General features: G+C 41.2%; 1 protein-coding gene across 1 annotated transcript in view; it reads left to right on the top strand.

Moving 5' to 3' along the window:
- Window positions 1-27,505, top strand: part of LOC121863878 (vitamin K-dependent gamma-carboxylase-like) — a 67,011-nt gene that overhangs the window by 18,359 nt on the left and 21,147 nt on the right. The window contains exons 3-5 of the mRNA XM_042362793.1: window positions 1,341-1,446; window positions 3,136-3,291; window positions 10,788-10,953. Coding sequence (XP_042218727.1) covers window positions 1,341-1,446; window positions 3,136-3,291; window positions 10,788-10,953 — 428 coding nt within the window. The remainder of the gene's footprint in view (window positions 1-1,340; window positions 1,447-3,135; window positions 3,292-10,787; window positions 10,954-27,505) is intronic.

A 27,505-nucleotide genomic window follows, 5' to 3' on the forward strand; every position in this document is an offset into this window, starting at 1 on the left:
TACTATCTCACTTAATCTTTTTTCGTCACTGTCTGTGTAGATAGTCGCTTCCTCGGCTATCATGCTTAAATTTTCGGTTGTGAAAACTGATGAAAAATATCTGTTCAGATTATATTGCTCGTTTCTCCGTCGTTATCAGTTTGCAGGTATCTCATTGTATTGGTCCAATCTGGTTTCGAATCTTAGTTTTAGTTTGTTATATGCTAATACATACTCGCATTTTTACAGGTATAAAAGCAAACAATCCACATTTAAATACCTGTAAACACGCACGCACGCATTTATGCCTTGGTGAGTTTCACCTGCTCTACAACCTTTTGTTGCGCATTTTTGCCAAACTATATAATTTTCTTAAACGTCTTTCTTTACACTCTGTTTGAAACGATATAGTATGTCATTGTAGTAAAATTAACTCAGAGAAATACCCATATTAAATTACCTATGTTACAGATACGTAGAAGTCTGCCATATTGAATTACCTAATATTCGTGTGTGTAATATATATATATATATCCTACATCTACCTCAAATGCTTCCAAAGCATTTTTAACCTTGGGCCACTGACAAATATATTTGTGTAACATATTATCAATTTTGTACTGACCATCACTAAGGTTTATAGAATTAATTTCTCAATCAAACTTGATTCAACCAGAAGTCCTTCTGTGACACATGATGATTTATACACTTCTAAACTGTTGTCCCAATGTATGGGATGATTATTGTTCCTTTTATGAACGAAAAGTGCACCGCTTTCAGATGCTGTTCTAATATTGTACTTGTGCTGTTTAATTCTAAGTTGCAATGCTTTCCCAGTCTGACCTACATAATTTCCGTTACAATTGCTACTTGGAATGCGGTAAACACTTCCATTTACATTCAAGGTTGGGTTATTCTTGATTAACATATTAGTAATACTTGAGTCATACTTAAAAATAACACTAATGTTTAATAATTTAAGGGACTTAGCTAACTGGACAAATTCATTGCGTAAGGTAGAGTCAAAATATTTTTATTTGTAAGAACTTGTCTAGTTTGAGAAGAATAAAAGGATTTTTTAGCCCTTTTAAAACAACGATCAACAAACAATGAAGGCGACTCAAATGTTTGTGTAATGGACTGAATGTGTTGCAGTTCTTCTTCAATAAATTCAGGGTCACACATATGTAAACATCCCAAAAAACATAGCAGAAAAAAATTACATTTTTGTAGACTCATGGTGACTAAATAAAAAATGTATGAAACTGTCTACCTGTCTTGAATAAAGACGAAAGCTAAGATGCTCCATTGTTTCCCATTTTCCTGTGTGATTTTATCAAGATTTATCTTGTGTGACTCAGGCCTTAGGGTTTAGGCATCGCGACTTTTTGAGCTTGAGTGACCTGACCCGCCTCCTGCACCGCCCCTGTGACCCTGCAGCTCTCGCCACAACCAGGATCGTGTTCGGTGAGTCACTAAATGAACATTAAGGTAACTCCCTTTGTATATTTATTGATTATAGTCATGCTTATTGCAGTAGAAAGTTTATTTATGCTATTAATTTTCAGGGTCGTGTACATTGTGTCACTAAAACATTACATAAAGTGGAAGAACCAAGTTATGGGTAGAGAAACGATGTTTGGATTAGTCATATAAAATGTTTTTTTTATACACTTAATAGAACAATATATGTATCACTTTTTTATCCCTATCTTCCATTTGGATATAAATCATATCGCCTCTCCTTCAGCGTCTCAAGAAAATGCAAAGTCATCAAATTCAGTTTTCTTAATTAATCTGTGTCTATATGAAAGGTTTCTACCGGTCCGGAAATAAATTGGTCATCCATTTATGACTGCTTTAAAATATTTATATTTACATTTTCAAACGGTGATCACACTGAACAGAATAATCTAAGTGAGGTCTCACTAACGGTAGATAATGTCAAGTTGTAAAATAATATTAGTATTAACTAACGCTCCTTGATATAAGACCTTCCACTCTATTTACCTCACTATGTATATCATTGTCTTGGCTTTCGATGTCTGACTGCTGGTTTCCTATATACTGTATATTAATTTCCTAACCATAACACTTTTCATTGCACTACAGTAATTTACATTAACAATTTCTCGGTCCATATTACGGACTTCCTGTAAACCTCTCGTCTTCATCTGAATTACTTATACGTCGTATTTTTTTTGTGGTCATGAATTGGTGTCCACGTCTATTAACCTTGACCTAATCATGTTGAGATTTTCACTCTTAATATCGTGCATCTCTATTTCCCTTATTAACAATTTGTGTGCAATTACAGCAGAAGATTAACTTATTATGTTTTACCCCGTCCAACGTAAGTGTAATCTTAGTCCATAAAGTCAGCTCTATTTCAGATCTTATTTCTCTATGATATCTATTTCCTAACTTACTCTCTACGTCAGTGTTATATATTCGAGTCTTTCTCTAAAGCAACACAAGTTTGAGTCAATTATTTCACCGGTTAGACTCTTCTATAAGATGCTTGAAGGGGCAGGCTTCAACTACTGAACTTCTAAGAATTCCTCTGATCATTATTTTCCGGTTAGAATGGTGCAGTCAGTCTTATTAAAGTAACACCCTTACAAATAAATTTCGCTTCCATACTATCAAGATTTGGTGGTCTACATATTGCCCCGGTGATTTTTTTTAACTTCGTTCAGCTCTAACCAAACATTTTCTCTCCTAACTTTTAAATTAGTATCAAATAATTATATGCCCATTAATTTGATATTCAATCGGCAACTTTCGTGAATCTCGATGAAGTGTTTGCGAATGTTGTTATAATTAATCTTTCTGAACACACAAGTGCTCTAAGTTTACAGTGCTGTTATTAAGTAAACATTTTGGCTATATTTCCTGTTTCTTCCAGCTATCGACTTTTAACATTATCTCTTGAATTTATTTATTTTTTGTTATTATTAATATCGCCACGAATAAACGGCCCGAACGGCTTGTAAGCTGATAAGTGGCGAAATGATAAATATCAACAAAAATAAACATTACCTTTGTGTTACACCTTCCCATTATTATTTCTGTGACTCTAGCTGTTTAAAGACTTTGGCAGCCTAACAACTGACCCCGAGCATAATTAACCCCAGTTTGAACCTCTCCCCACAGGTATGTTGATGTTCCTGGATGTACCACAAGAGAGGGGGCTAGGGGTAGCTGATCTGAGGTGGGGGGACCCTGATGACTGCCGCTTCCCTCTCATCTCCCACCTCTCCCCCCTTCCCCTCCACTACATGGTACTGCTGTACGGTGTCATGCTCGTATGTGAGTATCATCTGTGCTGATTTGCACTTATCATGTGAGTTTACTTGTAATATGTACAGTAGTCACCTGTACATAACTAATGTACTCACTTGTGTGTGTATTTATATATGCCATACATACAGTAGGATAGATAGATAGATAGATAGATAGATAGATAGACGGTGTGAGTGAGTTTGGCCAACCTGTGGTCGGCGCTCCCTGTACACGACGTGATTGATCTCATTCGTACTCTCGTCTTGTGAGTTTTAGGAAGTCCCCTAATTTTCGGCTGGTGTGGATTCTCCTCGAGTAAATTCACCATTTTTTTACCCTTCTCCGGTTGTCTTACTATCTTCCAAGCACCACTTTTGAATTTCATTGACTCACTGCTCGCATGCCCTTTGTTTCTTTTCATACGTCGTGGTGTCGTTTAGTAAGTACTCCTCCCTTATCCGGTTTGGTGATCACTATACCTTGTTTTTTGCTTAAATAGTTCAATGTTCTTCTGTGCTGTTTTGGTAAAGCACTAGGTTGTTTATCAGTCAGTCCCCTTTTACACGTCACTGTCACTCGTATCTTCTACTTTATCGAATTTTAAGCCTAGTGAGAGTGCTTCTGATTCTACCTTGGTCAGTGTTTCTCTTGAGAGGTTTATCACCAAGTTTGATAATCCTGCGTTACTCCACGCACGCGTTTTAATCACACACACACACACACACACACACACACACACACTTCTGCACCATCCTCGACACCGGCTCCTACTACCACCTGAGATCCCTAGCCCGAGAATTGCTGTTCGACACCACAACCGCATCCAGCCCATACGTGCACGAACTGATCGCTATAAGAACAGCCCAGTCCCAACCATTGTAAAAATTACCAATAACTTGTAATAAACCAGTGTATTCACTCCCAGTAAATACTACTTCTTGCACTGTCACTATGTTGAAATGAACTGTAGTTTGAGCTTTTCCCCATCTAGTTATTATACATCTTATTTCTATCACTTATGTTATTTGTATATTATTTGTAATTCGAAACCCATTCCCCAAATATGTAACTGTATATGTTCAGCCTTCTGGCTGCCAAGCTCTTTCAATAAACCGTTAATTATGATTATTATTATTTATTACACACACACACACTCTCTCTCACAAGCGCGCGCGCATTTACATATCAATAAATAAAGATGTTAAGATAGACAGATAAAAGTTATAGATGAAAATATCAAGATAAATAGATAGCGGAAGGGAGAGATAGACGGTGAGGTAGAACAATAGATATCAGAGTACCGACCTCATATCTGAGGGTTGGTGACAATCCTCCACTCTAAACGGTACTCGGGATGTTTTTGCCAATTCTCCAAGGTATTGTATCTCCCTGGGACCCAATTTTAACTTTATTCATTCTTTTCAGTCTCTGCCTTCCTTGCCCAATAATATTTTTTGATTATCCCTCACCCCCTGATTATATGAACAAAATATATAATTTTCCTTTTTTCTGTACATCTCAAGTATTTATCTTGAAGTTTTTGCTTATCTTGGCACTTCTGCATTTGTGCTAATTATATTTAATAAAACTTTGCAGGCATGACTTATTAAGCTTACTGTTCTAAATTTGGTGCAGCTGTTGCATAAGTCTTAGGTGGGCCTAGTTGCTGTGGTGGTTTGTTTTTAAACTTAGCACCACTTCGTTGGAGTTGGTAACAAAAATCAACAGTATGACCATTTTTCTTGCAATGAGTGCCTATTAAATATTGCTTCTTTGTTGCTGAGTTCTTAGGAACTCGTTGCTGAATTGACGCTACAGGTGTTACTGTCCTTGCTAGGGGAGTACGTGATAATTTAATAGCGATCTTGGCTGCATAATCCAAAATATCCTCATCGGGCTTATAATCATGTGTCTTTGCATGATTATATGCCGGGTCACGGATTGTTAAGATGAAACCAAGGAACTCCATTAATTGTTCCAAATTGTCTAGAGACATTATTGTGCTCGTTCACCCAGGGTGAACCACCAAAATTGGTTAAGATATCTTGACTGACTTCGCCAGCAAGAGAAACACTTCTCATCGTTTCTTCTGCACGTATCGTCCGTGGCAGATGATCAACCCACCTAAACATCCAGTTCAGGTGACTCTCCGGTGCGCCTAATTCAAATAAACCAATTAAAGTCTTCCTAAACTTCGCATAAGCGATGTTTGCTTGCATAAGTCCCTTCTTTGATGTGACTGCGTACAGATGCTGTGCGTTCATCATCACCTGTTATTTGAATGTTTTTCATTACATCTTCACATGACCTTAAAAATTTGGTTACACGATAGTCATCCTCCGCCGTAAACTCATGGATGCGATCACTGCGGGGTACTACTTGAACAATGTTTGGTTGGTTAGATGACATGTTGATGTTAGATGAAGCCATGGTTAGCGAGTTGCTAGACAACTTAGATCTAACTGAAAGATGCGTGGATGCAAGAGGGAAAGTAATCTCTGACACACTGTGAGATTCTGTAGACTGAGAGGTATCCTGCCTGTAATCAGGTGATGTATTGTACGTATTACCTGACCTTAGGGTTTCACGACATAAATTGTCATGCAATTGATCACTTAAGTGACCACCAACCGTTGTGTGCTATTTAAAGATTAGTAGGGTCATTACCTAATACCTGACCATTGTGGACCTGGTCTCACCCTCCTCTGTATATATACACCTTGATTTGTATTACTCTCTAGTCTGTACTCACCCCTGAAGATGCTGAATTACACGAAAAGCGCGGAACTTCGTGTTTTCTTCTTTTCCTTGTGGTTATCAGCATATATATATATATATATATATATATATATATATATATATATATATATATATATATATATATATATATATATATATATACATATATATATAATCAACACCTCACCCCGCCAAGATTCGAACCCACGGTCTAATAATTGTCACCGGAGAACGCTACCTCTGGGCCACCAGGACACTAAAAGCAGTCCTAGACTCTGTTATATTTCACACAAAGCCTGTTCAACGAGCTTATGGCGCCGTGAACCTCAAATGGGGACCACCCGTGCCTCTTAGTTGATCAGAGCAACGTTTTACCAAATCCGGCTTCGAAACACGAGGATCCATATATATTTCATTAGCCCATTAGGTAGCTTTCCCCGGTCACAATATAAGACCGTGGGTTCGAATCCTGGCGGGATAAGGTGTTGATTATATGTAGAAGTCCACGTGCTTTATTGGGTAAATGAAATATATATTTATATATATATATATATATATATATATATATATATATATATATATATATATATATATATATATATATATATATATATATATATTAAGTAAGACACTTATAAATTAAACATTATCCTACACGATGTATCCTAACATGTGATGCTGTGTTGGAGCATATGTTAATGTGTGTTTAATATAATGTGTCCTGTCTAACCTGTCTACCTGTGGCTTGATTATAGAATTCTAGGAATTTCTTGAAAATCTGGCTTTTGATCCCGTAGACTTCGGCGGCTTGGATGACAGTCAACTGGTCGAGATTCAGGGTTGCTGGTGTGTTTAAAAGATGACGTCCTTGAAGAATTCGTGATGGCGTCTGGTATTGACGAGAGTAACCACGGTCAACCACTAGAGGGGTGATGGATGGCTAATCAGTGAACTCGGAGTTCTGTTATCAGACGATCCTTGGAGTTGATTGAGTATGACAGGTCAAGTGTTGACCTGTGCCAGATGTAGCCGGGTTCACAAAGAATTTACCACACTCTGTTTTACACACTACATAGACATTTATTTAAACAACTTGGGATGTCTAAACAGTCATTTCTCAACTGGGTTGAACTGTGGCTATATGGTTTGGTTGTTCTTTGAAAAGTGAAAAAAATGTAGACAGTGTAGGGGTATCGAGATATTAATGTCGTCTAGCACTCAGGATGGAAGGAAACTCTAATGTGGTTTTCTTGTATAATATATAAGTTATATGATAGACAGTCTGGTGCTGGAGGTGCTGTGTGGTGAGGGGCTGCTTGGTAGAGACGTGCGGTGAGTAGCTTGTTGAAGGAGGTAGATGTACAGGAGCTTCGTTAGAGAAGATGTTGCCTGTTGCTGGCCTCCTGGTTGAATGAAATGTTAACAGCGTGGAGCTTGCTGGAGGAGATGTTGCTTGTTCAGGAAAATGGGCAGAATGAGAGTTGGTTGGTGAGGAAGCTCAGAGAAGGACATGCTCGCTGGCGGGAGCGAGGACCGCCAGGCAGGCGGAGGAGAGGCGAGGGTCGCCAGGCAGCAGCAGAGGAGGAGGTGTTGCTTGTTCAAGAAGAATGGTCAGAATGAATCTCAATGGAGAGACAGAGCTTATATACCCGGCAGCAGCCGCCATGAGTCATGGTGGGAAAACCCGAGATGCCGGTGAATAGTTTCGTTGCTAAGATACGGTAACATCTGGACTGAGGATGGGCAGTCTTCCATAGGGGCATTCCACTCAGCTGAGAGGTTTTGATCACAAGATGGACTTCAATTCTGGAATGTATTAAAAAAGTATGGATATATGACATTTAAATATTTGATTTTATATGCAGAACGACACTTGGAAAATTTCACTGTTACTTGGGTTACAGTGACGTCTGTTCTTGCACAGTTAATTACACTGCTTCACTGGTTCAGTTAATGGTTCTATCTATTCGCTGCCACCTTTATATATAAGCTTTGGGTAGAGCTCCCTATTAACTTGGCTTATATACATATATATATATATATATATATATATATATATATATATATATATATATATATATATATATATATATATATATATATATATATATATATATATATATATATATATATATATATATATATATATATATATATATATATGTAACCGGTCGGAATTTACTGGACTATTAATTCTCACTTAACTTAGGGTTTATTAAATATTATTAGATGGTAATTGCAGTGGAAGCGCCCCTTTAAAAAAATCCGGAACCAGCACAAGAACACTTAAATTTACTAAACAAAATGAATTGTCCGTGACTCATGGAAGGATAGCATCTGTGACTGGGATGAATGAGACACACTGTAAAATTTAGACACATATATTCCCTCCAACACTACAAACACAATCAAATAATGGTACACCAATATGCGCACCTCTTAACCTGAACTTAAAACACTACTCTGGGGAATAAAAGTTATACATGATATTGAGATTATTAGAAACTCAGACAATGCCTCATTAGACAACAATAAATTTAAGTATTAAGAAATGTTGCTTGCACACATGAAACAGGCCTTAAGGGCTTTCAACAAAATAATATCAACCACTGAGAAAATGGTATAAAAAATAGAAATTAATAACTCTACAATGAATAGGCCTTAAGGGCACTGAACAAAATAATATCAACCACTGAGAAAATGGTAAAAAAATAGAAATTAATAACTTTACAATGAATAGGCCTTAAGGGCACTCAACAAAATTATATCACCCCAACAGATGCACAATTCCTAACCTAACTTAAACACTACTCTGGGGAACAAAGGTTATACCTGAGATCGGAATTATAAAGAAAAATTAAATGCATTAAAGGAATTAAATCACAGTATCACTCTGGTTCCACTTAGTGACACAAACATTCAAAAAACAATACTATCAAAATCATTTAAGAACTATTACTACACACGTCAAGATAATATCAGTAACTGAAAAAATGGTACTAACTACACACAAAAATATTGTCACTATTATTGAGATGTTACTGGGTCCACCAATACCCGTGAACCATGCTCCACCCAATTCAACATACACCCGTAATAAGGGAGATAAAATGTTTCTCTAGGTATCCCCTAGACTCCTGGTCTCAGTGTGTGACCATTAATCTACTCAGATAGCCTCAGTGTACTCTCAGTGCGTCCATGGGCGGGAAGAGAGAACGCCAACAGGTGACTATGGCCAGTAGGTAATACTTCTATCTGACCGAGGACACGTGGTGTGGTGTTGTGCACCCACGTGGTAAGAACTGATCACCCAATGCTGATGCTGGCCCCGTATCGTTTTAGTTGTCGGGAGCACTCGTTCACTCAAGAGATCCTTTGCTCCCCGCTAACCAGTGACAAGCCTGCACTGATCGTTCCAACGGCGACAATCGCCAATCATCAATCCTCAACGGCAGTCTCAAACGGCAGTCAATCTCTCGCAGTCAAGTGCGTCAATTGGGTTCTGACGGAAACCCTGAAATGAACTCACTGTTAGCTCTTGTTAACTTTATCACTGCCCTATCTAAACCCTGTCTGAGATCGAATGAGACTTACTTGTTATACTGCAATAGCGCAACACAGGTGACTAGGCCACGTGACTATTTCTGTGACGGACGCGCAGGGACGTCTTGTTGTCCGAATGCTTTCGCGTGACTGAGGGCTAGCCAGCCTCGTGTCCTCTCAAGGCGTCAGCTTAGGCCTACGTGACATATTTTCCGCCTAACTAATAACTCCTTGGGACACCCGTAACATTATTCAGACTGATAAACGATCTATAATAATTCCAAATTCAATAATAGTCCCTTAACTTCATGAATCGCATCATTATTAATTCGGCAAATTACATTTAATATCATATAGGCCTAGTTCCACAACCTCTCACTATGTGTGGGGAGCGCTCTCTTCCCTCAGACGACCTTGAAAGCTCAGTATCGCCAATGGCGCGGCGTTTGAAATTACACTGAAATTTCTGAATATTACATATATATATATATATATATATATATATATATATATATATATATATATATATATATATATATATATATATATATATATATATATATATATTTATATATATATAAGTTAAGGGGTTAAGTTACAAACCCAAAATGGTCTTTTCTCCATTTATTGATAAACTAAAATGGTCACAGGCTATGCGTAAAAGCACCTTAATTAACACTGTAAGCTGTGAGTGTTAGTTAAGGACAGGGCTCAGCTGGGCTGAGTTAAGTCACTCGTCCAATTCTCGAGAGAGTCAAGTGTGAACTGAGGTCCTGAGGACAGGGCCTGTGAGGGGAGGTGTCTCTGAGAAGAGGGGGCCTTTGAAGGAGATGCCGGGTTAACCCTACAATCTCAAGGTCAGTCTACTGATAAAAGAATTTCCCCTCACGTGAATAGCACATGACACCTCACAGCTTATGGAAGATTACAGTAGGGTGGTTGTATTATATAAACTAAATGTATTAACCCAAATTTATATAATTGTTATTGCCATGAGACAGGGGCTATTACTTTAATGTTCTAAGTTTGGTGCACTCTAAGGCTCTTGGATTTTCAGGTAATAATACAAACATTGATTTTTTTTAATCACTGGGAGGTCTCCTTTGAAGTATGTAGAATTACATATTATATAAATATTTAAAAAATAAATATTTAAATGGGTAGAGTTAAACATATAGACAGTGCATAAGATAAAAGTTAGAAAGATAGATAAACAGATTCCAAACTACCGTATTCTTCAGGCTCGGTGTTGATGGTGTTGGGGTGGAGGTGGCGGGTGAGCTGTGGAAGTTTCGTGGCAGTGTACTGGTACCTCTTTCTGCTGGACAAGACCACCTGGAACAACCACTCCTACCTCTACGGACTCATCGCCTCCATACTTCTCGTCAGCGACCCTCACAGGTGTTGGTAGGTAGCTTAGAAATTTATAACAAGAGATCATGAGAACATAATAGTAAACATAAGTAAACTGCAGTAGACTCCATGTAAGGCAGTCCCTGTTTTTTTTTTTTATGGGGAATAGCCCACCCAGGCACAGGTCATCGACCCACAACGGGGCCTAGGGGGCGAAAAAAATAAGAGTAAAAAGAAATTAAAAATAGAAAAGAAAAAGATTATATTAATGTACACCACGAAGATGCCGGGAAACCAGCTTTTTGAAGTGAGACAGATTGTATGAGTATGGAAACACAGACGAAGGCAGAGCATTTCACAGATTGGCTGTGTGACGAAAGAATAATGTACTATAACGGGTTATTCTAGTATGACCGACAGCCACAGAGAAACGGAGGGCACCGCGGGCAAGACGAGTGTTACTAGCCCATGGCCTTGCCGGCGGTACACAGGATGCCAAATCTATCGAACATTGTCCGTAATAAGACCATTATCACTCGTGCATCTATTGAACCTATATTACAAACTTTCCAGTGTGAATATATTTCTTTAATAATTTTAATTTATTTTCTTTCTTATATGTAAATTTCACTCATTTAAATCCATTTTTACGATTTTTTTGAAATTTATGTTTAAATGCCTTCTTTGGGTCACATTATCGCCCTCACTCGATGTCTCTCAAGACAGTCAAGAGAATAGACTCAGTTTCTTCATTTCTCTACATGGAAGACTCCTAATGTTCGGGATTATCACTGTTAACCTTTACCTAATCCCGTTTAGAATTTCCCCTCTAATGTCATGCGTCTCTACTTCCCTTATTAATAAATCGTGTTGAATTCAATATGAAGCTTTGCTGAAGCCAAGGTAAATAACACCATAGTCATTATCGTTGTCCACAACTTCGAAAACACTTAGAACGAATGACTGTAAATTTGTCAGACACGAGCAGCCACTAGTAAAGGCTATGTTGAGAGTCATTTTGAAATTGTGTTTTTCAAACTGATTACGAATTGCATTACCAATTATTGCTTCCAGCATATTTAATTCTTGAGCATTATGTAAAAGCAATTTACACTAACGGGCATGCCATTTACACAACGAAGGAAGAGCAATGGTCCAAGGATACTTTTCCCTTGTAGGACTCCAGAGACTATCGACAATGTTAGTAACTCTGGATTATGTACAACGGCTTTTCGTTTCCTGTTGTTAAGATAATATTTAAACCAGTCAAGTGATCTAATGCTAAGTGCCTGCAGTTCGTCACATATTATATCATGATCCACTGTGTAATAGGCTTTCTGTAACCCTAACGTTACCATACCCGTGTAATTTCCATGAGGTATTTGAGTCCTTGCATGGCCACTGAAAGTCCCTAAGCTCTAACTGGTAACTATAGGCAATTATAATCATAGAGATATCTTTCCACCTCAACTGCTCTCTCTAGAATTTTAGATACAACAAGTGATCGTGGGCACTTCGTGCCCGGTGGCGAGTCCGGTGGTACAGTTTACCGAGGTTGTTATAATCATGGTCGTGGATGCTATAATCATGGTCTTGGTTGTTATAATCATGGTCATGGTTGGTATAGTCATAGTCGTGGTTGTTATAATCATAGTTGTGGTTGTTATATTCATGGTCGTGCTTGTTATATTCAAGTTCGTGCTTGTTATAATCGTAGTCGTGGTTGTTATAATCATGGTCGTGGTAGTTATAATCATAGTCGTGATTGTTATAATCATGGTCGTGGTTGTTATAATCATGGTCGTGGTTGTTATAATCTTCGTCGTTGTTGTTATAATCATGGTCATGGTTGTTATAATCATGGTTGTGGTTGTAAAATCATAGTCATGGTTGTTATAATCATGGTCGTGGTTGTTATCATGGTCTTGGTTGTTATAATCATGGTCGTGGTCGTTATAATCATAGTCGTTGTTGTTATAATCATGGTCGGTGTTGTTTTAATCATGGTCGTGGTTGTTATAATCATGGTCATGGTTGTTATAGTTGTAGTGATGGGTTGTCAGACCACAGCTTACATCTCAGAAACAGTCCGGACCTGACCCGACATTAGGGGTGTCAAGTGTGAGGGTACCCCTCGCGGCCGCTCAAGGGGGTTACATATCAACCAGCACCTCTCCCCATGTCACACAGCCCCAACAAATATGTAAGAGACACACAGTCAGAAGGAGCCACCTGCCGACCCTCCCCCAATTTACACAATAACCTACAGTACATCTCAGACAAGGTCCAGACCTGACCTCACATTAGCCAGGTCAAATGTAAGGGGGACCCCTCGCAGCCCAAGTCAAGGGGTTACAAATCACTCGGTACCCAGTCAGCAGAAGAGGCCACCTGGCTCCAATATATATACAACAACTTATAACTCAGAAAAAGTACAGACCCGACCCTACATTAGCGAGGTCAAATGTAAGGAGACCCTTCTCCGCCCCCCCGGATCAGCTCAACCTGACGGCTCGTCTCCCAATATATAGGACGTCGTAGCCCTCCCTCAGGGGAGTCAAAGAGACAGAGTCGGGAGAAACAGACACACAGAGGGATCAGAGGAGGAGGTCCACGACAGCCCAGTCCTGCTCACGGGAGGAGAGTCACGCAAGACTTCCCTCCCCGATTTCCCTCCGGTGCCCAGCTAAGCAGTCTCCCACAGAGACAACCCAGGACCACCTGCTAGGCCTCCCCCAGGTCACGTGAGTTATTGTCAGAGCTTTCCATGGGATGAGTTACTTACGTGGGAAGTGTATTCATTTCATGTTGAGTCCGAGAATCAGTGTCAAGTAACGTAATATGATGTCCTAGTAACGTAAATATAATGTCCTAGTAACTTCGATAGAAGGTGTTATTAATGTGTCCATGTCATTGTCGTAATTAATAAATTTTTGTAACGAAGCGGTGTTTGAGAAGTCGTCCTTAAGAACGTAATAGAAGTGTGTTGACGTATAAGATAAGATAAGTGTATTGACAGAGTAAATAACTAACACGGCCACGCTTCCAAATTCTTCCTCTCTTTTACTCTCTTACTAAATATTCTCTCTATACTTTCTACTCTTAAAACCCCGCATTACACAATCATGGTCGTGGTTGTTATAATCATGGTCGTGGTTGTTATAATCATGGTCGTGGTTGTTATAATCATAGTCGTGATTGTAGGCAGCTATCAAACAGGGAGGTACTACCGCCTGGGAAGATATTGGAAGCATAATGTGTTGTCTAATGGTAGACCCTGCTGCCATATGGCATCACGAAAATTGTGACCAAGTCCCAGGTTGCTGATCTGACTTTCTGCTTCATTTACACACAATTGCAGGGTCTCAATTGTTTCTCTTACTTTGACAATACAACATACATAATGTTTATCATTTCTCATTCTTGATATATTTTTCCGATTTTGTATTTATTTATGATTATGATTATGTTTAATATATATTTTATTTTTAGTATTTTGTTATTAATATTTATTAATTATTATTATTATTATTATTATTATTATTATTATTATTGTTATTATTATTATTATTATTATTATTATTATTATTATTATTATTATTATTATTATATTTTCGCCCCCCAGGCCCTGATGTGGGTCAGTAACCTGTGCCCGGATGGGCTTATCCCCGTAAAAAAAAAAAATCATAGTCGTGGTTGTTATAATCATGGTCGTGGTTGTTATATTCATGGTCGTGCTTGTTATAATCAGAGTCGTGGTTGTTATAGTCATGGTCGCGGTTGTTATAATCATAGTCGTGGTTGTTATAATCATGGTCGTCGTTGTTATAATCATAGTCGTGGTTGTTATAATCATGGTCGTGGTTGTTATAATCATGGTCGTGGTTGTTATAATCATGGTCGTGATTGTTATAATCATGGTCATGGGTGTTATGATCGTATTCGTGGTTGTTATGATCATAGTCTTGGTTGTTATAATCATGGTCGTGGTTGTTATAATCATGGTCGTGGTTGCTATAATTATGGTCGTGGTCGTGAGACTTACAATATCTAATATACTATAAGAAGGAAAAGAATAAAGGTTAGAATAATTAGTTAAAGAAATATTCGCCATAAGGAGAGGTTAAAATCATAAAAAAAATATTATGAATCACCGATGATCACTCCGAGATAAATTATATTATGAAGAGAAGTGTCCTTGATTCTGGTTAGATAAGTCACCATCTACTTAAGTCATCACCTGTGTTAAGTCATCATAGTTATCATCTACGTTAGTCAGTTTTAGGCCCATCTCACATGACTGACCGCCCATCAATGCTCTTTCCGCGCGTGGGTGTTAGTTTTCAATGCGTCTTATTATTTACGCTGGTGGATGTAAGACCTCCTACCCTCACTGACGCAGCTATGGTCAATTTGGTGTTATTCTTGTTTATAAATGCCTTCTAATCTGTCTCAGGTCAATCCATCCTGTCTATTGCCATCCCAACTGTCTGTTCGTCTGCTTGGTGTTTGAATTTAAGCCCGTCTGTACTCTTTGTGTAGTCAAATCTGTCTGTCTTATCCGTTGTTGGCGTGTGTCTGCCTGCTTGTCTAATGTGAACCAGTCAGCCAGCTATCTGTCTGTCATGTTAGTTGCCATATTGTCTATTTGTGCATGTATGAATTTGTCTATATTTATGAACCTCCTGTCTGTTTCACTGTCTTTCTTCACTCTGTGTCTATTGTAGTCATCTTCTCCATGCATTCCTGTTATTATCTTTTTATCTCTTCTCCTTTTCCATGAGCCACAGGAATAAGTATACACTGTAGCTGTAAGGTCGTCTGGTAACGTTGAAACTGCGCATCCAGACGCATGATGAAACTCAGCTCCCCCCACCTGTTATCTCTAACTATTTTCTGTTTCCCCTTCTTTATTTATTCTTCTATTTACTCATCTTCCTTCCTTTACTAATCCAAACAACATTAAAAAAAAGTAGGCTAAGAAAAAAGTGGGGGGAGGAGGAGGGAGCCGTAGATAACTGCAATCAGTGAGGGTGCGCCAAGTCCGTAGACTTGCATCGTTTTCCAGCGTAAATAAAATGGTTATGTAATGGCTTCCTAAAGAAACCATCGATATGGGACCAGGTTTGTTCCACTCTACGAATTTTTTGCGATTTTTCCACCAAGTTTGATGAAAAACGATTGTGCCGTTTCGGCTGCCCAGAACAGACACACACACACACACACACACACACACACACACACACACACATGCTAGTCATATAGCATATTAGATTAGAATCCATCCGAGACAGAGCTCAATCTCACTCGTAAGATAAAAATAGAGTATAATGACGAGTCAAACAAATAATTTCGTAGGGTAAGAAACAAACTACAAAGATATATAAAACGAGTGAAATCAGACTACTTAAGCATTGATATTGAGGAAAATAAATATAAACCAAAAAAGTTCTGGAAGCAAGACAGTTCCAAGGTAATGCTAAATAATGATATGAGCTCTTCCAAGATGAATCATTTAAAAACTATTCTAATTCATTTTACACAATAGTTGCCTCATCTCTTGTCAATAAACTGCTGGTAGTCTCAAACAGTTACAAAGGATGGTGTCACTGTATTAAGAACACCAATAACACTTCCAATTAATCTTTCCATTAGTACCAATACTGTACCGGATAAGTATAAGTTTGTCAGAGTAACACCTATCTATAGTACCAGAAAGGCGACAGGGATGATTTAAGTTTATTACAGGCCAGTCAGTATACTCGGTATCTAATATACTATAGGACTAGGCGTGGTCATATATCGATGGTTTCTTTAGGAAGCCATTACATAACCATTTTATTTACGCTGGCAAAAGATGTCACTGTACACTGTCAGCCAGCAGGACGATTGCAGCTATCGTACGGCTCCCTCCTCCTCCTCCTCCCCCCACTTTTTCTCTGAGCCTACTTTTTTTTTAATGTTGTTTGGATTAGTAAAGGAAGGAAGATGAGTTAATAGAAGAATAAAGAAGGGGAAACAGAAAATAGTTAGAGATAACAGGTGGGGGGGAGCTGAGTTTCATCATGCGTCTGGATGCGCAGTTTCAACGTTACCAGACGACCTTACAGCTACAGTGTATACTTATTCCTGTGGCTGACTGTACAGTACATGGAAAAGGAGAAGAGATAAAAAGATAATAAGGAAGATATGGAGATATACATTCTTATATCCTCAAGGCTGACGAGAATGAGAGGATAGTGGTGGAGGTATGAATGGAGGGATGTGTTTTTTAAAATTCCCAGAATACCATATTAAAATCACCTATTTAATAAGGAAGAAAAAGTGCTAAATATGATAAGTAGTGTAATGGAGAGACATAGAGATATATAAATAAAGATAGAGATAGTACGGATAAAAATGGAGAGAGAGAGAGACGAGGACAAACAAAAGACATAATACAGACAGATTCAAGGACACACAGAAAGACAGACAGATAGACAGACAGACAAAGGAGCTTAAATGAAAGGGCCACCTAACTAGTCACGTTAAGTCAGGTAAAAAATATGGGACCCACTAATCATCTATCCTACATCTAACTCGAATGTTTTCAAAGCATTTTTAACCTTGGGCGACTGACAAATAAATTTGTGTAACATAATATCAGTTTTATACTGACCATCACTACAGAATTTAATTCCCTAATCAAACTTGCTTCAACCAGAAGTCTTTCTGTGACACATGATGGCTTATACACTTCTAAGCTGTTCTAATATTGTTACTTGTGCTGTTTAATTCTGTTTTTTCCTGTGTGATTTTATCAAGATTTATCTTATCTACATTTTCATTGTAGATTTACGAAATATATTTATATATATATATATATATATATATATATATATATATATATATATATATATATATATATATATATATATATATATATATATATATATATATATATATATATATATATATATATATATATATATATGTATGTATATGCAAGTAAATCACTGTGGGTGCGCGTGATCCAGGTATATGCTGATAACCACAAGGAAAGAAGAAAACAAGACGTTCCCAAGCGCTTTCGTGTAATTCACATCTTCACGGGTGAGTACAGACTAAGGAGAAGTGCAAAACAAGTACTTTATTAACTACTGTTAAATTCTTCGCATCCATATCTAAACACTGTCTGAGATCGAATAAGGACTTACTTGCAACACGGATAAACGAGCGGGAAGGGACGAGGCCACGTGGTCACTTTCCTCGCGGAGCACGTATTTCGACGTCCTTGAATACCTCCCACGTAAATGTGAATAACAAAGTGTGAGGCCAGATATACTGCCTCACACGCCTGTTCTCACGCATTTGTGAATAAGTTACCCTTTATGTATAGAACTAAACAAATAATGTAAATGAAATACTGTGTAACTTTCAGTGCCATAATATCCTGACAACCCTACTCTGTAACCCTTTTGCGCTACCGCTCACAGGATGAGTGTGGGGTGCACAATAAAGTAGCTGCTGCAAGCGGCAAAATCAAAATCAAATCGTCTCGGTCACTGAAAGTGACTTACTGAGGCCCGGTCAACGGCCAACGCCTGCATACCTCAGGGCGCTTACAGAGCGCACCCAACCTTCATAGCAAGCAGACGTGCTACGCGTCGCTCCCTGTTCAGTTCAAATTGCTGATCGTTACGACTGTCTGCCTTGTTTTTCATGTTGGGTCCGCTCTGACTGCTTTATCTTGTAGTTGTACCTGGATATTATTATTCATTTACACTGCGCTTCTTCCCTATCCTATCCTTTCGCCTAGAGTTCCTGCTGTTTGGTAACGACGCGAACCCTGTGGGCAGAGCTACAAGGGGGGTCCTCAGAGGGCTGCTGAGTCGAGACAGTAAGGGTGGCAACATTTTCTGTTAGGGATTCGGCAATGCTTCATACCCTGTCACTGGTAGGTGTTAGGGCTTGGCTAGGCCCCCATCAGGGGAATGTCTGTTCACCCTATCCCTAGACCCGTCTTTACTCGCCCAGCAAGCGGACAGAAGGAGCGGCATCCATGGGGTTTAGCTGAGGTGGACAGAATAGGTAGGATTTTTATGTATGTTACTAACCATGGCCAAAGTGAGATTAAAGATCTCCGGAACCCCGACCCAGGGGTCTCCGATAGGGCAGAAAAATCTATTGAGCGACCTATGGGTGAGAATAAATAGACGTGTGGATCTGAGAGATGGTTACATCATCCACACACAAACAGATGAAGATGCTGATAAACTACTTAAGTCTACTGCTATGGACAAAATGAAAACCAACGGTTACAAGGTCATTGTCCCACGGGAATACGGCGCCATTGTATGTAAGAAGTTAGACAAAAATGTAGTGGCAAATAACGCAGAAGAAATTGGAGTTGAAATGGAAAAGGAAAACAATGTCAAGATTGTGGAGGTATATCCTATGTATGCCCATAATATAATCAAGGTTACCTTTGCAGACACAATGGATGTAAAAAGAATGAAGGAGAAGGGGCTCTATGCATATGGCACTTCCGTCTCATCACACCAAATAGAATATGAAAAGTATACGCCCATCCAACAATGTATGAAATGCTATAAATACAATGACCACATGACCAAGAACTGCCCCATGCAAGGGGTCATATGCTCTGAGTGTTCATCTGATCAGCACTTCTACAAAGACTGCCGTAGCACCATAAAAAAGTGTGTCGTCTGCGAGGGTGACCTTCTCTGCCACAGGACCTTCTCTGCCACCTGCCTGGTCAGGAAACAGGTACTTCAAGAAACAGAGTAGAAACTGACCGAAATAACCAAACAAAAAGAAACAAGGGAAATTTCTAACACCATAGAAAGGACCACTCAGTCGACGATCATAGCTTACAGCCAAACCCTAAAAGACGCTCTGAAAGAAACTCAAGCAGACTCCCAAAAACTCAACAATGTCAGCGATACCATGGAAGTCCTGCAATCAGAGATAAGAACCATCATGGACTCAATAAAACTGGCAGTTACTGAGTCACTGGGCGCCATGAGGGACGCAGTGGTCGAGAGCATCAGGAGCGTCTCCTCTCCACAGCTGGACGAGTCCAAAGCCACCTCTATATACTTGTCTCACCTGCATGCCCATCATATGAACATGGTTCATCCATGTTCATTCTCGAAACACCTCAACGAGACACTAACCAGGAACAACATTGCACCCGTTGAAATAAGCAACAAAGTCCCTTCAAAAGAAATCCTTAAGGCAGTAACCCACTCAACGACTTATCGACGACCTCAACCCACGCCAGAAACAGACCATGACCTCCCTGACTTAGGCAAAAGTCAGTATAACCGTAGCCCGACGTGGCCAGTCAGTCCCCCTGAGATCACAGCTCCAACGACACAGTAAATGTCCGTGACCCCAATACATGTAATCCCAGCGACGACAGTGACCATCTGACTGCAACCACGGTCAATGGTTGCGACCAGATGATAGCGACTTACTCCAGAGAAACAAGACCCTCGAGCTGCAGCGTCAGTTGATCAATTCGACACGCAGGCCCAAGACCTGAACTCCTTCCTGTACACGGGTGACGAAAAGTTCGAGGGCCCGCCATTGACCGACAAGCAGATGTCCGAAGGTTCCACTAAGAAGTTCCGTCCCCCTAGAAATGGCAGTAGCCGGGCAAACACTTCAAGCGACGCCCCAAGCGACAGTCTCCGAAATGGCAGTCGTTAGCAGGATGAAAATTGTCCAACATAATGTCTTACACTGGTCCCTTAATAGACGTAACGAACTGTCTAACATATACTATCAATTAGACCCAGACATCATTCTGTTAAACAGTACTGGCATAAAGGACGAAAGTAAGCTGAAAATTTATGGCTACCCTGTATACCAGAGGAACCTGACGGGTGAGCTGAACGATGGTGTCGCTGTGGCCATCAGGTCACGGCTGGGTCACAGAGTGTTGCCAGACTTCGAGGATTTAGTTCTGGGAGTGCAGGTGGAGACAACTAGGGGACGTGTTATCATATGTGGAGGTTCCAAGTGTTCCCTGAAGAAGGCAGTGATGGGTAGGGAAACACCGGGTAACACTGAAGTCCATTTATTAACGGATAGGAGAAATACAAGTGGTGACTAGCGTGTGCCATGCACGGCCCACAGAGTCAGACTGAGACTGCTTTGCCATATGGCAGCCTCGGGGCAATGTTGCCACATAAGACGTGCAGTGTTGCCACGTAATTACATATAAATGCTACTCGGCACAGTAGCTTATTTACAAGGTTGCTACTCGGCACAGTAGCATAGATACATAACCTACAATATGCACAATGTACCTACCTCCCAGACGTCCTTACTTACCCGAACAAGACCTCAACCAGTTGCTACGCCACAGAAAACCAACATACAGTACATCATAGGGGACTTAAATGCGCGCCACGCCATACTAGGACACTGTAATGAGAACAACGTTGGTGCGGCGCTGTATGACAACATCAGAAGGGGAAAACTGCAACACCTCGGGCCAGATTTCCCGACATTGATCAGACGTGCCAGTGCCACAACACCCGACATAATCCACTCTAACAACGAGGCCGTCCTGAACAGGCACGTTACCGCCGGACCTATCAGTACCAGCGATCACCTGCCAGTCGTCGTGACGCTCTCATCCAATCCCATTAAGATCCCAGCCAACATCAGGCCAAACCTCAAACGGGCAGACTGGGACTCCTTCAAGGAGTCTCTCAGTCTCAAGCAGGGGAGAAACCTGGAAGAAGCCAGCCCCAATGACATAGACGACGCGGTCGACCAATGGTACACGGATGTTAAGACGGAGATGGACAACAACATCCCGACCACCACTCACAGGACCATTCCCCATCCTCACACTAGTCACCAGCTGAGGCAGCTCAGTGTCCAGTACGATCACGTGAGACAGCTAGCCAGTATCAGCGGGTGGACGCAAGAGCTGAGAAACCGGTACCGAGAGCTACAGACGGACATCCAGCATGAGAGCAAACGTGTACATGAACAAAAGTGGGCCGCCTTGGTGTGGGAGGCACCCAACAATTACCGCGATTCTGCTGCATTTTGGAAAGGGATCAAGCAACTGATGGGTTCCACCTCTAGCACGGTCCCTTACCTGCTCGACCAAAACAACGTGAAAATATTCGAGGAGGAAAACCAAGAACAACTACATCGGCGATATTTACGGAAGATCTTTACCATTAGTGAACAGGAGAACGAGGGCTTCGACAGGGAGTTTGAGGAGGACATTTTAGGTCAGTTGCAGGACCATCAGCACCTGCTCCAGCCGCTCCCACGGACTGACTTCACTAGACTGGTGGACGGAAGCTACCTGACGGAGCACATAGTTCCTGCAGATGTGTCAGCCGTCATAAAAGGGATTAAAAACAAATCACCTGGGCAAAGTCACATTAACAAGAAGATCCTGGCTTAACTCCCCGACAACATGATAGAGAGGCTTGCTCATATATGCAACGCCTGCCTCGCCTCTGGATATTTCCCTAAGATGTTCAAAATCGCCGTTATTCGCCTCATACCAAAAGCAGGGAAGCCTCCAAACAAAGTCGAAAACTTTCGACCAGTATCGCTGCTAGCGGTACCTGCCAAAATCTTCGAAAAAAAAATAGTAAACAAGTGATTGCGGATGTATCTGGAGGACGAAGACGTGCATAATCCCCGCCAGTTCGGCTTCCGCCAGTACCGAGGCACATCCACCGCCATAGCTCAGGCCTACGAGCAGATCGCCAACTCCATGACTGGCCGCCTGCAGTGCAACATAGTACTGAGGGACGTCAGCAAGGCGTTTGACAAAGTTTGGCACGCGGGGCTGCAGTATAAGATCATACAACTGGGGCTACCCGAAAATCTGACGCGCCTGCTGTGCAACTTCATTACGGACCGCAGAGCCAAAATCAAGATGCAAAAACATTTTGGAGAAGAATTCTCACTATCGAGCGGCGTGCCTCAGGGCTCTTGTCTCTCACCAACCCTTTGCACGCTCTACACGGCTGACCTGCCACCCCCAATCGTCAGCAGCGAGTACGTCATGTATGCCGACGATGTAACACAGATCGTCACCTGCCCAGGAAGGTCCAAGGCAAGGATGGCGCGACTCACTGCTAGGGCAATAGAGGAGATCTCGGAGTATGAAAATAAATGGAAAATAAAAACAAACAAAACGAAATTCGAGGTCATACCCATAGCCAAATTGAAGCCGGCGCAATTGATGATCGACGACGAAGAGATTGAGTGCTCTAAATAAGGCAGGTTGCTCGGCCTCATCATCTCTCGGACGGGCATCATTCCCCACGTGAAGGACAGACTAAATAAAGCCAAAGTCGTCGCAGCCAAATTAAAACGTTTTAAACTGATGCCTGAGAAGATACAAGTTCACCTGTACAAGGCGCTGGTGAGGCTTGTGTTGGAGTACCCATCTATACCACTCGTCACACTCGGGAAGACTAGACTACAACAACTACAGAGCTTCCAAAACAAGTGTCTGAGGTCAGCCAGTGGACAAGAGCCACCCTACCAGGAGACAGTGGAAACCATCCACCTAAGAAATAAAACAGAGGCCCTCAACGTCAGGTTCCATCGCCTTGGGAAGAAGGTTTGGGACAAGCTCCTGGACGACCCTCACAGTCCAGACCAACTACGCGGGGAAGACATTACCGGAGGGTGACCCCACGCCTGGTGGCCACGGAGTCTGCCAGCACTACAACAGTACAACAACCCAACCCGCGACCCATCTATGTCCGCCACAGTGATCCACCTTAGATTAAAACTTAGATGATATAAATTCACATTTAACAAGTCACAATCTATTGAGTCCATAACGGAATACAGTAAAAGATTTTAATAAACTTGTAATTGTAAAATCAATCTAGTCATTGTCTACTAAAATAACCATTGTGCAACCTCATCCTAAATCCTAGGTTAGCTTAGTTAGCCAACAAACTCTGTAATATGTAAAACAAGGGGTGTCGTCCCCCTCTGTTTAACTCATTAAACTTCTTTTCCAACCTTTCCCCCCACGACTATATGTTGTGACTTCTCTATCCCTCATGTCTGGCTGTGCCTTGAGCCCCAGCATGCCTTCCTTCCTTTTCCCACCTTAACCTAAAAAAAAAAAAAAAAAAAAAAAGGCGCTCGCCCGCCAACCCCCCCCCCATGACATCATCTATCGCGTATTTCTATAAGTTTCCTTGGGACACACGTAACATATTTTAAGCTGGGAAACTATCCACAATAGCTTTAAATTTTATAATTGTCCCTTAATTGCATGAATCGTGTCTACATTAATTCGATAAAGTACATTTAAATTTCTATAGGCCTAGTCCAAAATGCTTCCACCCCCTGACTGAGGGCGTTGCTTGGACGCTTTGTTTTAACTCTCCACGAGGCATGAGTGTTTCAGTCTGGCCTACTTATGTTTTCCTGTTTGGCAGATCGGTCATTTTTGTTCTAAATCCCGTTTCCTAACCCTGGAGTCACGACCCCAAATGGGGTGTTGAATTAAATTTGATGGATTTCGATATAAATCTGTTGGATTTCGTGGGAGAAATTAGCTAATGTGCATTGGAATGTACGTTCTTAGAAGTGGCAACATCGTCGCCAAGCCCTACGCCGTCCTACGTCCTACGGCTCTATGTGTATCATACAGGTTCAGTTCCCGAATCTGAGATGTTGCCAGCATACATTTATATGATATTACAAAAAACAAGTACTTGCTGGATTCTCAGGTACATAAAATACTTATCTAATATTGGTTGAATGATTTGGAGATATTGTTAAATACTGCTGATAAGGTGGCGAATTTTTTCTTGCGTGGTCGAATGGGAAAGTAACTTGTTCATCTTCTGATGGTAAGTTAATGTATTTTTACCCGTATATTGAATTGGGAATGTGCTGTATAGGTACACTCAGTGTTTCCTTCTTTAAATGAATATGAAAAAGAAGTGTAGCGTCACCAGAAACAGTGAGGCAGTGAGGAAGGGGGGGGTGAATGGAAGGGGTGGGGTGAATGGAAGGGGTGGGGTGAATGGAAGGTGGGTGAATGGAAGGGGGTGGGGTGAGGGGAAGGGGTGGGGGAAGGAAGGGATTGGGGTGAATGAAGGGTGGGGGTTAAAGGAAGGGGTGGAGTCTGAAGGAATGGGGGTGAATGGAAGGTGGGGGTTAAAGGAAGGGATCGGGGGTGAATGGAAGGGGGTGGGGTGAATGGGGTGAATGGAAGGATGGGGTGAGGGAAGGTGGGGTATGAAGGGGAAGGGATTGGGGTGAATGGAAGGGGTGGGGTTAAAGGAAGGTGAGTTGAAGGGAAGGGTTGGAAGGATCGGGGTGAATGGAAGAAGGATATGAGAATGGAAGGGGTGGGGTTAAAGGAAGGATCGGGGGGAATGGAAGGGGTGGGTGTGAAGGATGGGGATTAGGTGATAGGAAGGAATGGGGATGGAGGAGGAATGGGGAGGGGATGATAAGAATGGGCTGGGGATGAAGGGAATGGTGGGGGATGGGTGGGATTGGGGTGGGGGTAAGAGAAGGGAAGGGGGTGGGGTGGTAGGAAGACGGTGGAGATGGTAGGAAGGAGGTGGCGGTGAAGGGAAAGGGGTGGAGGGTGAAGGGAAGGGAATGGGAGGTGAATGGAAGCTGGTGTAGGGGTGGAGAGTGAAATGAAAGGGGTGGGGTGAAGGGAAAGGGGTAGACGACGAAGTATTGTACCACAGTAAGTCAGTGATACTTGTTGGTTGTTACACAAGTTGATGCTAATTTTACCTTCCATACATGTGCGTTGCGTTTTTTTAAATTTGTACCAAAGAGCATCTCTTGCCTGATGCATCAGTAAGCAAGTATATATTTAATTTAAGATTCTTCAGTGATGTCCAGAAAGCGGGTGTACAGAGAAGAATTCCTTGACATTGAGTTTACGCTTCTCATCGATCATGGAGTCGAAAAACCTCAATGCGTTATATGTGGTGAAGTGCTCAGCCACGAGTCGCTCAAAGAAAACAAGCTTAGGCGCCATCTCCAGGGAAAACATCCGACGCTGGCAGAGAAAGGCCGCCAGTATTTTAAGAGGATAGAAGAACAACTGAAGCGTCAGCGGTTAGACACCCCTATAAACACAGCAGTGTTCTCTGTTCGGCAAGCAACAATTGCATCCTATCTGGTTGCAAAAGGAATTGCCAAGTATAAACAGCCACACACAATTGGGGAAAAATTTGGTGATGCGAGCAGTCCTTGATATGGTTCGCACTGTTATCGGAGATGCAGTGAAAAAGATTGGAACTATTCCACTGTCAAACAACACAGTTAGCCGACGGATACAAGAAATGTCGGCAGACATCAAAGAACAAGTAGTGGCTGCCATCAAGGAGATCGGAAAATTCATCTTGAAGTTGGATGAGTCAACTGACGTCAGTGACGATGCACAGCTCTTGGTATATGCGCGGTACCAAAGGAAGAGCGACATGAAAGATAACTTCCTGTTCTGTAAACGACTGGAGACGACAACAACAGGTGAGGATCTGTTCAAGTTGGTTGATAGCTTCATCAAGGAAGAAAACCTAAACTGGGATCAGTGTTTCAGTGTGTGCTCAGACGAAGCACCGGCAATTTCTAGGGGCACGTCAGGGTTTCACAGCTAGGGTAAGACAAGTCAACCCCGCAGTGATAGTGGTTCATTGTCTGCTCCACCGGGAAAACCTTGCCTCCCGGAAACTGTCACATGGGCTTAACTCTGTGATGGAAGATGTGATTCAAATAGTAAACTTTATTAAAACATCAGCTCTGAATTCAAGGCTGTTCAACCAGATGTGCTCTGTGATATGGGGTCGGAGTATGAACACCTGCTTTACTACTCTGCCGTCAGGTGGCTGTCTCGAGGGAATGTGCTCCAGAGAGTGTCTAAAATGCGTACACAGGTTGAAATCTTCTTGAACGAGAAGAAACACGCACTGGCATCAAGGCTTTCGGAACCAAGGTGGTTGCTTCAGCTGGCATATCTAGAAGATATATTCTCTGAGTTGAATTTGCTGAACATGACCATGCAAGGAAGGGATGGAACTTATCTCACTTTGTCAGAAAACTCAAGGCATTCAAAGCGAAGCTGAGATTGTGGAAGGGAAAGATTGAACGGGGGAAAGCTGCGTCCTTTCCACTCTTGAACCTTTTTCTCGAAGATGAAGAAGACGTCTCACTTCTGGACGTACAAAATATCATTGTTAAGCATCTTGAGAAGTTGAGTGATGAGTTCGACAGGTATATTCCGGATGAAGACTTGCACGAGAAATACAAATGAGTGCGCAAACCCTTCGATGTCCAAGTCGAAGACCTCTCAGAAGAAGAGTCTTCCATTCTAAGTCTCCAAAAGGAGCTCATCGAAGTACAACATGATGAAACTCTCTGCTTCATCTTTCTACAGTCACTCGGCGTGTTCTGGACTGCTGTGAAAGCGAAGCTGTGAAAGTGCTATTGCCATTCGCTACTACTTATTTGGGTGAATCCGGGTTTTCCGCTCTGGCTCTCATCAAAACAAAAAGCAGGAATCGGTTGCAACCTGACCACGATTTGAGAGTAGCACTGTCCACGACTGAGCCAC

Source organism: Homarus americanus, unplaced genomic scaffold (genome assembly GCF_018991925.1).
Source record: "Homarus americanus isolate GMGI-L3 unplaced genomic scaffold, GMGI_Hamer_2.0 scaffold48354, whole genome shotgun sequence".
Taxonomy (NCBI): domain Eukaryota; kingdom Metazoa; phylum Arthropoda; class Malacostraca; order Decapoda; family Nephropidae; genus Homarus; species Homarus americanus.